General features: G+C 33.2%; 3 protein-coding genes across 3 annotated transcripts; 2 read left to right on the plus strand and 1 right to left on the minus strand.

The window, feature by feature from the left end:
• Window positions 1–193: 193 nt before the first annotated feature.
• LOC123717376 (pro-resilin-like) lies at window positions 194–16450 on the minus strand. The gene is made up of 7 exons (XM_045673331.1): window positions 16371–16450; window positions 14950–14980; window positions 6626–6737; window positions 6120–6247; window positions 2347–2482; window positions 1821–1907; window positions 194–489 (listed from the first exon to the last, which is right to left on the minus strand). The coding sequence occupies exons 2-7, from the start codon at window positions 14965–14967 to the stop codon at window positions 377–379; spliced, it is 594 nt and encodes a 197-aa protein (XP_045529287.1). The 5' UTR covers window positions 14968–14980; window positions 16371–16450; the 3' UTR covers window positions 194–376.
• Window positions 3531–4467, plus strand: LOC123717375 (ommochrome-binding protein-like). Its single transcript, XM_045673330.1, has one exon. The coding sequence runs from the start codon at window positions 3613–3615 to the stop codon at window positions 4438–4440; it is 828 nt and encodes a 275-aa protein (XP_045529286.1). The 5' UTR covers window positions 3531–3612; the 3' UTR covers window positions 4441–4467.
• On the plus strand, window positions 4553–5862 carry LOC123717374 (ommochrome-binding protein-like). Its single transcript, XM_045673329.1, has one exon. It carries the CDS (start codon window positions 4939–4941, stop codon window positions 5791–5793), a length of 855 nt encoding a protein of 284 aa, XP_045529285.1. The 5' UTR covers window positions 4553–4938; the 3' UTR covers window positions 5794–5862.
• Window positions 16451–16871: the final 421 nt, after the last annotated feature.

A 16871-nucleotide genomic window follows, 5' to 3' on the forward strand; every position in this document is an offset into this window, starting at 1 on the left:
TTTGTTGTTTTTTTTTCAGTAAATAAAACAAATATTTATAAAAATGTGTTTATTACAAAAATAATACTACGTTTGTACATTATCTAAAATACTTTGTGGTATTAAACGATTAACTAAGAATACTTTATTATAATGAGTTTAAGAAATCTCTAAATTTTTATCGAGTTTATAAGTAATATAACAGGAGTATTTAAATTTAAAAAAATGAGTATTTATAATGAGTGCTGTAAATAACATCAAAAATCGTTTGTAAATATTTTTAAGTTGTTGAAAGTTCTATAACTATACATTTGTTTTTCGAATTCGTTAATTATCATAAATTGCTTTAGAGATTTTTTCGCAGATAAAGTTAGTAATAAGTTCACGTTTTTAATTCTTAATGGAATGAAGGTGGTCCGTACGATGACTTCGGTAACTGCTGGTTGCCATGGAAACCGCTGAGAGAACCAGAGTAATCCGGTGTGTTGTAGTTGTAGCCGGTGTTGTAACCTGTTCAAAATAATATTACAATAAATATTTATTGGCAAAGCCTTGTTGCTTTAAAATTACCCTTAAACATTTTTTTTATTATATAATATTTAAAACTCACACAAAATAAAAAATTGGACCAAAAAAATGCAAGCAAGCTTAAAAATATATTCCAAATATTCAACTATCTATATAAAAATATCACTTTGGAAAAACCGTTATTTCTTGATGAACTTAAAGTTAAAATATACCAATTCGGTGCAACCTTTTATTACTCTCGGATGGCTATTTTAAAACACAATATGCTTCCAAAGGAGTATGTTATGAATATCTGTGACACAGTTTGAGCTGAAGTCGAAAAGAGTAATAGAGGTGCTTTATGGCTCTAAGGACTTAGGGCCGACAAGAGGTAATGTTATAACCTAAAACTTTCTATGTACTGTTCATTAGAATGGTCCTATGAGTTAGCTTCTAATATTTATTTAATTAAATTCTAAACATTTTTATGAAACATATTCTTAAGAATCTTGCTACAAGTGCGCATGTGCAATAGTTATTCATTTGACTCGTTCGGTTGTTTACGAATTGTTACGAATTGACTCGACCGTCTCCCCGAAGTGGGATGGTCGAGTCGGAGTAGGGAAGTTGTGATTATAAAAGAGGTTGTGACACATGCGCTCGGGCTTTCTGGCCGAGCTACGCTCGCCAAAACAGCCCGAGCTGAGCTGTAAAGGCCCTTAAGGCCAACAGCGAGATTCCATTCTTTAAAAAAAAAAGCGCTCGGGCTATTCCTTTGTACAAGTTTGAAGTTCACGTAAAATCAGTTAAATAAATTATAGCGAATTAAGTCGTCATTGAATTGTTTAATTTCCTACCCTAAGAACTAGATCAACAACCGCTAACACATGTGTTAATTAGAATAATAAAATTTTGCACAAATATATGCCGAAGAGTACGAGTACGAGTACGAGAAATTATCAATCTATAAAAATGCCTGCAACAATCCGTAAACAGGAAGAAGTATCTGCACTGTTCAGATTCATAAGTGGATTTAGAGGCGTAATAGGGGCTTTCGACTACATGTTAGAATTAAAGGAATTGGTGGTGAATGTGGGCAATTCTATATAAACAGCAAAGGATTTGTATCCCTGAATGTACGGTATGATACGTATTCTGGATGTCGTGGCACGGTGGAGAGGCTCACACCTGCCGTATCTTTAGAGAAAGTCAACTCAGACAAAGAATTCGGGCTGTGCATTGACTCCATATTTATTCACACGGATATAAAAGTGTGAAATCCAAAAATAGTTTTATTGAATAGTTTTATTTAAGTGTATTGTATTCGTTCTTACCTAAATTATTATTTTGTGGATAGTGCGCCTCTCCCTCATACCTGACATCAGCGTGGAAGCCGGTTTGCCAATCCGCGTGATATGATACTGAAATTCAAGGAATTCTTTAGAACACATTACGATGATAGTAATAAATCTATTACAATTCATGAAATTCTGTAATAATCAAATTAGTAATAATGTAAAATGAAATAATTGTATTATTTGTATTCATGTCTATGATAATAAAAAACGTTTGTTAAACTTTATCTTATTTAATTTTATTTAACCAATTTCTGTAAAGTTGCATATAGTAGATCCTTTCTCGAAAAATAAGGTCATAAAGAGGTTTCACTTCTTACGTGTGTACTAGTACACGCACACATTTTTTCAATGCGAGATTAGTACAAGCAAAAGCAGTCTCTAACTTTGTAATACTAATAAATTCCATATGAATTGATAATGACAAAAATCTTATATGTATTATACTAATTTGTAGTATGACCCTGGGTATTGCCTTATGTTTTCCTGAAGTATTTTGTCTCACCTATTTGAGTCCTTCCATCGGGTAACTGCACCCTGTATTCGCCCCGAACTTCATTGCCGTCAGACATTTCCCGTCGGTCGTAATCGTTTCCCGTGGCCGCGTCTTTCACCGAATACCCGAACTCATAGGCCTTAGGCTGAAATCATTAAACTTAAATTATATATATATATATGTGTTATCTAATCTATAAAATTTTCGTGTCACGGTGTTTGTAATTAGACTCCTCCGAAACCGCTCTATAGTTTTTCGTGAAATTTTGTGTGCATATCGGATACAAGCACAGCCAACATTATTATTCATCTAATTATTTTTCTTACCCCCTTAATGTCTACCCATAAATTATATTTTTTTATGATACAGCATAGAAAATTACATACAACCCATTCTAAAACATTTGCCGGGTCAGCTAGTATAACATACAGTTAACGTATATTTGGGAATTATTAAAACTAAAAAAAATGTAAACATGCATCTTAATGTTTTTGGTACTTAGTTAATAATATAACGGTTTCCTCACGATGTTTTTGCTCAACATTGAGGTTTCTTTGTCGGAGTTCGACGGCACGATGCCGTGCCTTGCCCTCTAAAAAAATATTAATATAACTAGGTAAGACAGATTTTTTTTCGAGACCTTTGTATATCTGACATTAATTGTGTAGTTAAAATCATATCGTAGTGTCTGGCATTTATTATCAAGAGATAACCTTTAACTTTATAATACTAAAGAAATGACGTTTATTGTAAAATATTTAGAGACACTATACTTAGTGACGTTTTATTTTTATTTTTTATACTAAGTAAGAACTACTAGTGGTTGTGTCATTATACGTATAATATATATGCGCAGGTAAAACGACTGTAACATTAGACATGTGATATCTATTTTTGTCCTCTTTCCTATTTATATAAACACTTAAAAACAAATGATTCAATACCGATATTGGCTATGTTATCGCATTTTTTACTCAAATCAAAGTCTTTAAATTGTCTAAAAAAACAATTCCACGTCTTTCCTGTTCTGGTCACATAATAGATACCGATATTGGCTATGTTATCGCATTTTTTACTCAAATCAAAATCTTTAAATTGTCTAAAAAAAACAATTCCACGTCTTTCCTGTTCTGGTCACATAATAGATATTATAAATAACAACTTATTTAATATTATCTCAGTAAGCACTTGACGGCAACACAAACCGGACAAGTAAGTTGATTTTAACCAATCACCCACTTCGCGAACTTCGTTTTTGATATTTCACTAACAAAAATGCGGCTTCTCTTTCTCCTCTCAAGTTTCATACTAGTAGAAGCTGGTGTTATAAAGGAAGAATGTCACGGTGTCAAAATAAATGATATTTATTACGACAAAGAAGTTCTTAGAATTGACGTTGATAGACCGTATCTACTAGCAGTTGATTACAGTACTAACACCTTATATTACAGCTATAATATCGACTTTAACGACGACGTCTCCTACAAGAGTGCCTTCTTGAACTTAAATACTAAGGAGTCTGGTGAGATCACAGGAGTAACGAATGGCTTTGCGCATACTGTTGATCAGAAAACTCATGAAGTGTATATAGGAGGCAGCGATGGCATATACAAATACGATCACAAATCTAAAAAAGCCGAATTCTTTGGTGCAAACGGCTCCGACGTCTGGGGAGTATATTATAAGGAGACGTTGTATTATTTGGACTTTCCCAAACAGTTTCTATATACATACATTGATGGGGTTTCGACACGATTCAAAGATTTGGAAGATACAAAAGTCGATCAATTTGTAATTGACAATGAAGATATGCTTTTCTATACCAATGCCACTGGATTGTTTGGTCAAAAGAAAGGAACAAAGGACGCTGTATTATTTAAAAACAATATGTCAGTCAGAAGTTTGACCACAGATATTAATGGTAATGTGTATTTGTGTGAATTAGATGATGTTTACAAAGTGAATAAAGAAACGCGTGGAATTGACAAAGTGACGGAAGTTAACGATTGCTTTGGGCTGGCGTTTGATAATGAGAATAATTTAATATACTCCAATGCAACGAGTTTAGTACGACTTAAGCCTAATTTTAACAAAAGTTGTTAACTTTATTAAAATTTATTTAAAATCTAATGTTTTTTTTTTAAACTAAGATCATCTTAAGTACCTTTTAAAAATGAAATGTTGTCAGTAATTATATATTTTAAAAAAATAAGGATGTTTAATTGAAAAAAATTAATGTTTATTGATGGTGTTTTATATACCATTTGTTTTTGAAATCTTAATTTATTTCCTTATCTAAAATAGCAATATCTAGTTTTGTCCCTTCAAGAAGGTTTATTTCGTTCAACAAATACAATTAAACGCATTAGCAAGAGATGAGTTGTTCGTGACCTCTGGACTAATATGACAATTTTCATACTTTATCCACGTTTGGCTTTAATTTAAACCAATAAGCGTCCTACTTTAATTTACATAGAGTCGACTATTCAATAACCGAACAAAAGAGTTACAAACGTAAATTAGTTTAACCTCAGTCAGATAAAAGATGAAAACATTTTCAATTGCTCTCAGTGCGAATCTGGCTTTCAATCTAGCTTAACAATGTTCTACGTAATAACACTTGTAACTATATTAAGTGCGGAAGCAAAAATGCGTGTGTACCTTACAGACTCGCCGATACAGAAAATTGGCGGTCGTCTTTACAAAGAAGAATTACTAACAAATAATTTCAAAGACCCAAAAGAACTCGCCTACGATTCTTCAACACGAAATCTATATTTTATGTATATGGATGACGAATTGCAAAACTCAGGCCGGGCATACATCAACATAATAACAAAGAATGCAAATAAAATTAAAGGAATATCAAGAAATAAGGCTACAGCTGTAGACTCGGATACAGGAGATGTGTACTTTGGATCGGACAACGGCCTATATAAATACGACCCCGTAACAAATATCGCTTCAGATATTGGCCTGTACAATATGAACATATTCAAAATTGTTATACGAAATAATGAAATGTTTATAATAGATGCTAACAATCATATGATATATAAAATATATGATCTTGGCCTGCGTGGGGTTAAGGTTGGTCACATGAAAACTGTCATGGACTTCGACGTCGATTACAAGAGGAACATACATTTTGTTACAATGTGCGGGGTTTTCTGTGCAATAAATGGTGGTGAAGTTATCAAAAATACGGATTTGAATGTTGTCTATAATTTTTTGAGTGACGAAGAGAAGACATTTGGTGTAACAGATGACGGTTTGTATGAAATTGATTGCAGGAACGGGACGGCAAATAAAGTGGCGACACTGCAATTTTACCCTAGAAGCATAATCTTTGGAGATTATGGTGATATATTTTATTCTGTTGATGACAATATCTTTAGGTTAAGGCCGATCAATTCTTATCTTGTTTATAATGTTAGGAAAAATAACAATAATTAAGTTATTCTATCATATATGGCTTGTACAAATGTATATTTACTGTAAATAAATTATTTTAAACTGTAACTTAATTAATTTTATATTTCAATTCAATATTGTTACTTGTCTATATTCACGTTATTTCTGTTAATCCGATGTCTAACTTTGATGAAAGTTCTATATTTTATAACGGTTTTATCGGTCGAAGTGAAATTACGTTTTTTTTACTGGTAATCAAAACAGCAGGTTGTAGGTACATCAAACAATTAGTTTCCGGAAATTAAGAAGAAATATCAGTAAACAAATACAATTTAAATAATACCAACTTAATGAATATATGTACGTACCACTTCACTTTCATCCCCATGGCCGTGATGATCATGACCGTGATTCTGTCCGTGACCTTGTCCGTGGCCATTAAAATCTGTTGGATATCCAGTGTGCGGTGGCAAATAGGTGTTTGGTAGATTAAATCCTGAAGAACAAATAATAAATGTGTTATATTATGTACGTTACAGTCCCTCAATGGAATATATGAATAGATAGTGTGATTATGTAAATAGATTGATATATAATGATTATTGTCGAACACGTCGAAAGAAATCCCAAATATAGGAAATCCGTCCACAAACAATATGAACCACATTGTTTTTCACTCAGTCACCCGGACATATTTCTGCGTGTGTGTGAAAAAACAATACTATTTGGTATTACAAAGCGTTGTTATGTCTCTTAATTTTACTAGGAAACCATGTTATAAAAATTGACGGAGATTAACCACTTGACAATGTATAATTTCATATGGAGACTTCTTAAATCTATAATCTTTTAGCTCTTAATAAATACGCCTTACCTGGGTTTGGTGGTAAGTAATTATTCGAAGGTCGATTGTATCCATTCTGGTGGGGTCTGTAGACTGGAGGCTCACAGCAGACCAAAGTTGCCAGAAGAACGGTAGTAAACAACTGAAATTTTATTATTATTATTCATTGGGAATGCTTTTCAAGGTAACTGAATAACTTTTAGGAACGAAACCAATCTCGACCATTTTTTAGAGATATGATAAAGTTATTTAAAATTGAGTATTGTATAACATAAAGAAACTAAAGTTATACACAATGTATGAGCACCTTTTAAGTAAATACAAATTACTTGTGCCAGCTCTACGTGTGTTGTGCGTATGGTGTGTGGGTGTGAGTGTAAATGTTATATAATAAAACCAATGGCGCAACAACCTTTATACGTCTAGGCCTCACATTTCTGTATCTGTTTTTAACAAATGTGTGTGTCAATCGAACAGGCAAGTATCTAACAGCCTCCTGTGCTTGACAAACGTTGTTGACTTTTGTAAAGGTGTAAGGCAAGCCGATGTTCTCACGATGTTTTCCTTCACCGTTCGAGCGAATGTTAAATGCACTCGACAGAAAGTTCAGTTGCTCAGCCGAATCGAACCTAAACCTCCAGGATGAGAATCGCTCCACGCTGAAACCACTAGGCCAACACTGCTCTGTTTTATAATAAATCCTCCTTATCCTCTATGGGTACAAAACTCAACTTAGACTTCGGAGTCACTATTAGTAGTTACGGAGCACCACCCCAGTTTTATTTATTCTTATAAAGGGAAGAGAAAACTATAATCTATGCGTCATGTGACAAACCTGTCTATGTTAAACGTGTGGCTCGAAAACTTTTCAGAAGGCGGGAAACTCCACTAAATCCACGTCACTTGACAATGCTAAACTTATTTCCATGCGTTTTACTCCAATAACAAATATTAGGTACGTATAAGATATTGTCTATTTTTATGGGAGGAACAAAATGTAAATTATTTTAAATAGAATATATTTAATTAATTAAAGTAAATATCATTGCTATCTATGCACTTTTGCCATCTTATAGGTAGGTCATTGGTCCCATTACTTACAAAGCCATTCGGACGTGAATCAATAAAGTTTTGAAGGCGGTTTCGACTGCCCTGATGACTAAATTTTAATATCTAATTAAAATTTAAAGACATTCCAATTGAATTTCAGTCTTTTGTGCAGTGTGTGGTCTAGCGTTGAACAGCAATGGCCTAGAGTGATAGACCAGCCTTGGTTGTTTAGCAGCTAGCTTTTCCATCATGGTTTGCAGTTGCTGACAATAGACATCTACCGTAATTGTCTGGCCAGATTCAAGAAAGTTATAGTGAACGACCACTAGTCCACCAAACGCTCACAAGTAACTTTTTCAGATTAAATTTCCCTTGCTAAAAACCAGAATCTCCTGGCCTATAGCTTAACGTTACTAACTAGGCCTTTGGTACTAGTAAGGTGATCTCTCTAAATTGTTAAGGATTGATTTGTCGGATATGTGAATGAATGTTCCAGTGTTTTCTACTATCTATTTATTTCCGACATAAAATGAATTCAAACAAAAAGCCGAATTGCCGGTGAAAACAAACATTGACATAAGAGTTAATTTTTCTCTGTGAACCAGACGATGTATGGACATCTAACACCTATTGTTATTGCGGGAACAACCTTTTACCATTGCTAGGGCTATATGTAGCTGTTCTTCAACGCGTCTACTTCTAAATAATATATAGAATGTATTGACAAGGTTTTTTTTAGTTTATAACTGGCATATAACAGATTTAAGCAAATTAATAAGTAGACAAACGATCCTTTAGTACCGATAAGGCTGGCTGTTATGACTTAATTCTTGTATAAAATGTGTAGAAATACTTTTATCCTAGATCCTAGCATCAAAAATCCTGTTTATGTTAGGCATTAAATAATTTGTTTGTTCATTTAAGGTTAGATTTGCATCAAAAACAACAAGGTCTAAGGCGCTTGTTACGCGTAAAGTATTTACTGTCTTACGCCAATAAATGCTCATGAATCATGGTATTTGTTGAACGTGTAACTAGCGTACTCATGAATGTCAATATGTAATAATGGATTTCTAGATTTCATACTGACGATCCTTCAGAATGTGATAAATATTGATAGTTTAATCTCCGTCAGTATTAAAGTCCCTTCCTGTTGATAAGTAATACACAGTTATTGCTAATTTTTCTCTTGGGGTAATGGCTTTTCTACTTACTGTATCCAGATTTGTTAAAAATGGCGTTACCATTGTTAGAAGTAATCATCCGTTTCGCCATGTAGTTTAATTTCGTCCATTAAATTTAAATGAGTGTACAGTACTCTTTGTAGGTACCACATTTTTGCCATCGAGTTCTTTTACCTTTTTTTAAAGACCAATTGCTAAAATAATAGCTAAACAAACCTTAATTTTTAGCTCTGTGTCCATTTTAACGTGTATTCAACAGAAAACCGGATTATATACTGACGTAATAAATATTGAACGTGTGTCTGTATTAGTCCATCATTAAAAGCAGACATCTATCAACAAATACAGGACTAACGAATCACAGTAAATACTTTACGTTTAACAGGGGCCTAAGCAACTGTCCAATGCCGACATTTAATATAAATCTTAGTCAGCCGTAGAATAAGTAACAAGTTTACGATACTATATCAATGCATCTGTTGTCACGAGAATGAATATATAATTAATAAATATTAATTTCTCTCTTGCATTGAAACAAACTATATATATGGGGCAACCAATATCGTATTTCAGCCATACAATTCGCAGAGGAGATGAGAACTTGGAGAAACTGACCGTGGTTACACAAGAGGCAAAAGATTAAGTGGCCGTTCACCAAATGGACCGATCAAGTGAAAGACTCATCCTTAAAACTGTAATGAAAGGACAGAAACCGGTGGAACAGTCAGCTCTAGGTGTTTGTTTTACTGACGACGCTCAAACAAGAGCTACTGACTGAATTGTGAAGAGATATGTGTTTTTATTTAGTAACTAAATAATTTATACATACTACATAGTTTATATATTCTCTATTTAAAACGGATATTGCCGACATGTAAACCCACCTTATACCGAGTGAATGTAAGAGAGCCATTGTTTAGGATATTGTTGGTTACCTAACTCTGATTTATGGTTGAATAACATTATGACCGTATTACAATGTACGGTACATGGTTAGAAATTGGAGTAATATTATTTGACCTTCATGAACGAGCTATTAAAATACGAAAGGTTCAAAAAGGTTTCGTTATTACTGCAGATTTTATTTTATGTAAAATTATTTTTTAAATCGATGTAGCTAATATGTTAAGTGATACACCGCCCATGGACACTCATATTGACTGAAGATTTGTAAGTACGTTGCCAGCTTTGTAATTTAAAGTATTTATTTAAAGGTAAATAAATACCTTAATTCACTAGAACGTGAAGGACCATAAATACCGAAATAAAGTGTATTTTCCAGATCTAAAACTATTTAACACTATATTTTAAATAGGTAACATTTGTTTGTTTGTATTAGATAATCTCGTAAATTGACCGATTTGAAAAAAATCTTGTACCAATACAATCCTATATTATCCCTGATAAACATGGGCTACTATCATAGTATATAGAAAATCTTGAAAGAAGTTATGGGTATATATGAAAACTTTCATAACGTGTAAAAGAAATCCCAATAAAAACACGCGTTTCAAGGATATCAGTGCCAATATGCATAGTGACGTAACAAGGAAAACAAAATGAATCAATAAATTGAACAGCCTTGCAAAATCATTCATACTAGATATCGGTGAAAAAGTAGTAGTAGGATCAAAAAATACTTATAATCGGGACGTAAATATTCTCTCAGTTCACTTGTGTCGAAATCCAAACAATTCAGATTCATAGGATGCGATTGTGTACTTTATAGATGTTCAGAAGTGTCGTATGAATATCTAATGTATGCCGTGTAGGCTATGATAAATGTCTCTTTGTAATACATTCAATAGGTTTACGCTTGATTTAATTGGGTTGACTCACGTTATTAAATTTAATGTAAAAACTAAAAACATACGTAAAGAATTTTGTGCATTGTTCAAATTTGTTGTAATAATCATAACAAATGAGTCGATCTCACTCTCTTATCGACTCGATCTACTTTATAAAGATTTTGAAATTCGTGCCCTGAATTTGATGATACTGTTTATATAGGTGTCTTTTTGCTGTCAGAGTTGCATCTAAGTATTAAAAAAAATTATTTAAAATTTTGTAAAATGTATTGAAATTACTAAACAAACCGTACGTGTTTTACTTTTCTATTAGATATGTGATATTCTGTATAAAAAAATCGGTGTTTTAATTAATCGATTGTTTTTTGGCATGAAAAATCGATGAATAAAAATAATAATTTTCAAAATATCACTAAAATCTCTTGACAGTGTTCCAATCAAGTTCCCCCGAGTATCATCCAATTCGGGCCATGTAATTCTAAACCCAACCCCTACTTTATGTTGCATTATATATGACGATTATTTTGTGTGTGGAAATTATTATTTTATGACGTATGAGTACTTGTTAAATCGTAATCGTTGATTAAAATTAAATATTTAGAATATTAAGGTAAAAACTTATTGCTTTTTCCAAGACGGTTTTTAATTTTTGCGGCACCTAACTTTAACGGTTAACTATTAGTGAGGTCTAAGAAAGTTATTGTTGTTGTTAGCAAATATTAATTTACATTTATTTGTACCTATAGTTAATTGGTGTTTTTATTCCTAGGTTCTTAAGCTAGTACCACTATTATCACATCACTTATTAATTCATACTGGGTTTTTACAAATCATAACATCTTTATACGTAAGACTTATAAATTATTACGCGCGCATAAGGGATAAGGCGCCGGCGCCTGGACAAATTACTGGATTTTCGGCCACAGAGACAAATCCACTGAGGGATAAAAAGGTAAGTAAGGCAGGGCAGGGGAAAGATAGATATTTCCTTACTTTTCACACAATAGCGTAACACAAAACGGCAACGTTGTTGTAAAAATTATCAATAGGAACTATTCACTGTATTTTCACTACATACTATATATGTATGTATATGTATGATGTTTTTTGTATTAAACAAAAAAAAACATTATTGTGATTATGTGAACAGCTTAACAGATTTAGTTTAAAACGTTTCGTTAGATTTGAGAGTCGTTTAATATCGTAGGGCGTTATTATTGTAATGTAATTATGTGACCTATGAAACACATTATATTATGCGTTTTTGCTCTTTATAGTGCAGTGATGTACAACTGTTTTGTAAAAGTCAGCAATATCTAGTCGGAAGTCCGCAGTACCGTATCAAGTCATTTTATTAAAATAAATATCTAGTGCGAAGCTGATAACAAAATTATAAGTATTTTGAATCATAGTACTAAAATAATTACTCAGTATAATAAAGTATTATTCAATTATGATAGGATATCTTGTTGCATGAGTTTTGAAGTTAAAATAACTTGTCTGGCCATAAATACTGTTAAATAAAAACTTTTTTCTTTTTCAACTTTTTAATTATTTTGAATTTGGAGCACGTATATTATTTTGTTTTTGATTTTGCGCCATTTCACATATTTTTTCGAGTTCATTTCGATTCATATTAAAGAAAATAGCCTTGCACAAAGTGGGTATGGAGCTATCGGTTTTATTCTAGAAACGTCAAAAGCCATCCGTGTCCGTATATCGTACTATTAACAGATACAACAACACTTCGTCTGTCGAAGACCAGAAAAGCCGACCTTTCCTTTTGGGCGGCCGCGTGCTGTTAGAACTACAAAGGCTGTTGATGCTGTTAAAGCCAAAAGTCGTCGAAACCCCATTAAATTAGAGACTTGAATAAATATATAGGTATAAATTTTTATAATGATGCTTCATTTAAAAAATGCATTTTCATTTGTAACATAACTTATGGCTGGACTAGGTACGAAGTCGAATTCACTCTTCGGGAGACTTAGCAAGCACTGTGCCGGTACTTTCGTATTAAGCAGTTTAGATTTAATTTATCTATAAATTTAACCTTGATTTTATACCTGACCTGAATTTGATACAAGAGTGATATTCAGTAGCTACGAATTATAAAAATCCAAAGCGCTAAATCTCGTTTTTTAATCTTACCCAAAAACGCATTTTTTAAAGTTTTTAAATGTCAAATATCTCGGAAACTGAAACTCTTTAACTAACATAAAAATACTTCTAAAACACCGCAACGTCCTATATTCTCAGGTCTCTATTGATGCATTCTGAACTCTATTGATGCATAGCCGAGGATCGAACACCAGAGGTTTTTACTAAGCTAACACGGTTGACATAGTACATTACAGCTAGTTAATCAATATTTTTGGAATTTGCGTGTAATTTGTGTATCATTCATCAAACAGAGATTAAATGTAGAGCAAGGTTAGTAATATTGCCATAATTTCCCCCGATAATGATTAATGACACTTAAAAATGGGCCTTGGAATTTACGCAACATAGTATACGCTATTAATATGCTCGCGTACTTTAACTGTTACGGGATTTTAATAGCTTAGTGACATGAAAATCCGATTGAAATTTTAAATATTTTTATAAGGCAGGCCGCCGCGTATCTGTCTTCCCACTTGCGACGACTGACAAGACTCGAGACGCCAGGAACGAGCGCTTTGGGGCGAAATGGTCACAAAAATGTTTTTCAATGATCCAAACGCGACATATATACTTTATATATGTCGCCTATATACTTTGCTAGAAGCACACACACTGCGTAATAGGCGCGGTACGCAACCCTGGCTGCGACTGCCTAAGAATCGTGCGAGTGTGCCCGGCGATTGTCGGCCCATATGGGGCACCCGTACAATGGTTTCGCCCGGATCGCATTGGCGTACAGGTGGTGACACCCCCCACTCGGTCAGCCGAGGTACGGCATAATGCGCGAGAGCATGTTTGCGGTGGCGGTGAGTTTAGGGGCAAGTGCCGCGAAATGTGGTCTGAAAGTCCACCGCTGGTCGAGAACCAGCCCAAGGTAGAGCGTGGTACCAACCCGGATAGCTACTTCGCCATCAATGATGTCTACGCTTTGGGGTGGAGCTCTTCAAACTGTAAACAAGTCAAGGCGCTTCGCACCTCACCTGGCGCAGATTTAAGATTTAAGCCTCGACTTGATTAGGCTATCGTGGAATATGGTTAAAATGAGTATTAGGAATATCCATAGCACAACATTACCTGCATCATGAGCATACCCCACATACAAACCTTCACTTTTACACTATCACACATCACAGCCAAATTAGGTATTAGTAAGATGTATTGAATCGTTTTTAATGTTTTTTTTTCCTTTTAAATATTTGAATCTTTTTGTAAATATTATGTATTGCACCTTCTTTATATGTTTAGTGTAATTGTTTGTTTTTATATACATTTTTCGTTAGTTTTAGTATTACGATACACAAATAAGATGTTGAATTGGTCCGTACTACAAGTATATTTTGACATAACATTAATCTAACATTTTCTCTATTATACCTTTACACGCAACAACATTTCAAAAGGTAATTTAATAATAATTGAGTCAATCCTATTTCTAGTTTATTATGCGTGACAAATTAGTTTATACTTTTACGGAATATTATGTAATTTGGTAATTCTTTGTCATTATACGAGTATATCTTCATTACTGAGAAATATTTTCGAAAATGTTAGAAAAGGCTCACGAAAAACCTCCATAACCCTTTCTACGAATGCTTTACTTGGTATTAATAAAAATAAATAAGTGACGCTACCACCGTTTTAGGTCTGAGCCTTAGATTTCTGTTTTATGATCATTTGTCAATCTAATAAGTGATCAGCCTCCTGTGTACCAGCACGCAGTCGGTTGTGGGCTCTAAAATCAACCTTTTTCGTGTTTCCTCACGATGTTTTTCTTCACCGTTCGTGTTAAATTCACACATGGAAAGAAAGTTCATTGGTGCAGAGCCGGCGATTGAACCTACGAACTGGATGAGTCGCACTCGTTACGACTTGATATTAGTGTAATTTCAAGATTTAACGTTTCTTTAATATTGTTTGTGAAACTTTAATTTATTATGGTTGAGGTGACAAATTATTTGTATTGTAAAGTATTTTATTTCTACAAAATAATTAGTTGTAAAGCGAGTTAAAGCGTTAATAAGATACGACAAAAAAATTATACAACGGCCAAAGGAAGATTTTTAAAAAGCTAATTTAAAACTACTTATTACAGAGAGCGTTCTCGTATTCTGTCAATTGGTTACACTATGAGTTTTGGAAAATGTCTTACCTTTAAAATTGGCATCATGCAGCAATTGTACCTGAAAGAAAATCAAATAAACATAAATAAATATATAACATTTTGTAACATCTTTGATTGATTTCTTAGGATCACCACATGGCGGTTAAAACAGCGAAATGCAAAATCCGGAATTCGGCCTTGCCATAATGAATATGTACCATAGACTAATATAAGTACCTTTTGTTATAAATTAGCCTTGTATAATGAGAGGTTATCGGAATTCAAATCAGTGTGTACTGTCTTCCCACGGGGAAAGTAAGGCAGTTTACTTTTATTAATAAGTAAACTGCAAGTTAATAGAACCCCTTTATTAAAAACTAAATCAGTTCAAATCACCCCTTTTAAGTAATAGACCCCAGAACCTTCTTATATAAACTGCTAAATAATGAGACAGAGCAGTGACCTCTTACATGATATTAAAATTGTAGTCCCTTACTCATTCCCTAGGTCTAAAATCTTCCAAATTCCTTCTGTAAAAACCAGCCTAGGAGTCCAAGCAAGTTATTTCGAATTCTTCGCGATTTTAACGGATTGAATAGTGCTTATTCTGCTGGATAAATTCGGGAGTGAGCTAATCGGTTTTGGAGAAAGCATTGTTAGGTGCCTATCTCGAACCTAATACGCTGCTTTGCTGATAATTTTTATTTATTAAGTATATGTTTTAATTGTATTTTTTAATTTTTATTTCTTTTTTGAAACACTTATGCTTACTTCAATTTCAATTTAGATTTTGTAAAATATGCAGTAAATTGGGTACAATGTATGATGTGGTAAGCTTTACTAAATAAATAAAAAAAGACTCATTCTTAAAAATTGTGTTTAGCTTGTGAAAAAAGATTAATGATATAGCGAGTATTTTAACTACTAGTACTTTAATTAAAGATTTAATTTTAAAGTTAATTCATATTTTTGTTATATCTAGACATGTATGGTAATTAGTTAAACCAGACAATATAAGACCTTTGTACCTTAATTAAAAATGAATTTGTTTTGTTAAAATACTTATCTATGTCTGTCTGGCTATGTGGGGGTTAAAATTTCGGATACGAATTTACTACAAACTAATTCTTCTCAGAAGCTCGAAACATCATAAGTAAGGAATATAACAAATTTACTCCAAATACAGTTTTTTCACGCAAAACATACTAAAAAACAAAAAAATATATAGTTTGCAGCACAGACATTAGTGGTTAATCTCATTTCAAACTTAATAACTAAAGCACTTTCGATTTCTTTGAGACGTTTTAAAATATAATTACCGGGGTCTTAAAACTGTTCAATATAGAGGCCGAAATGACATGTTAATAAATCTGCTCCTAGAAAATTCCAGCACTATTCGAGAAGCCCTAGTTTTGACTGATGCTGATCTTAAATTAGTAAATGAATTAAGATATATCAAAAAAACTAACCTAAAATTTCACAATAAAGAGCGCCTTTGATACGTTTACGCGGGAAATTTAAATAGAGAACACACAGCGCACCTTTCTAGTTCAAACACAACTGTGATATAGTTTCGCGAAATGTAAATTTTATAGTTTTTTAGAAGCGTGGGGTCTTGCTAGGGCTGTCGATTGATCTTTTATAGAAATGTAATTAATGTTACTTTGAAATAATCGCGTTCGCACACGAACATTATTTTATCTGTAATCAAGTTTGTTAAATTGCAAGAAATTTCTATATTTTTGTTAAATTTCATTAATCTTGCAATAGAGGCTATTTCGGCGCAGAAGAATCAGTCACCCACGTAGTCCTGCAATGTGTGGCTGTGGCTTACCAACGAACAGAAATCTTCTGAGAAGTCACGTCGCTCTGTGAAACCTGTAAAGTGTCTAGGAAACTTCTAAGTTTCTGGAAGGAGCTAGGCTGGCTTAGTTAGCTAGGGACTTTACGCGCAACGGACCAAATAGGGG

Source organism: Pieris brassicae, chromosome 12, assembly GCF_905147105.1.
Source record: "Pieris brassicae chromosome 12, ilPieBrab1.1, whole genome shotgun sequence".
NCBI classification, from domain to species: domain Eukaryota; kingdom Metazoa; phylum Arthropoda; class Insecta; order Lepidoptera; family Pieridae; genus Pieris; species Pieris brassicae.

Bases quoted from the DNA above. Each gene is read 5' to 3' on its own strand.
- LOC123717375 (XM_045673330.1), top strand. From the start codon at position 3,613: ATGCGGCTTCTCTTTCTCCTCTCAAGTTTCATACTAGTAGAAGCTGGT.
- LOC123717374 (XM_045673329.1), top strand. From the start codon at position 4,939: ATGTTCTACGTAATAACACTTGTAACTATATTAAGTGCGGAAGCAAAA.
- LOC123717376 (XM_045673331.1), bottom strand. The intron at 6,248-6,625 runs GTAAGGCGTATT...TTTGTTCTTCAG, and splicing joins TTACTTACCACCAAACCCAG to GATTTAATCTACCAAACACC. The intron at 1,908-2,346 runs GTGAGACAAAAT...CTTGAATTTCAG, and splicing joins CGATGGAAGGACTCAAATAG to TATCATATCACGCGGATTGG.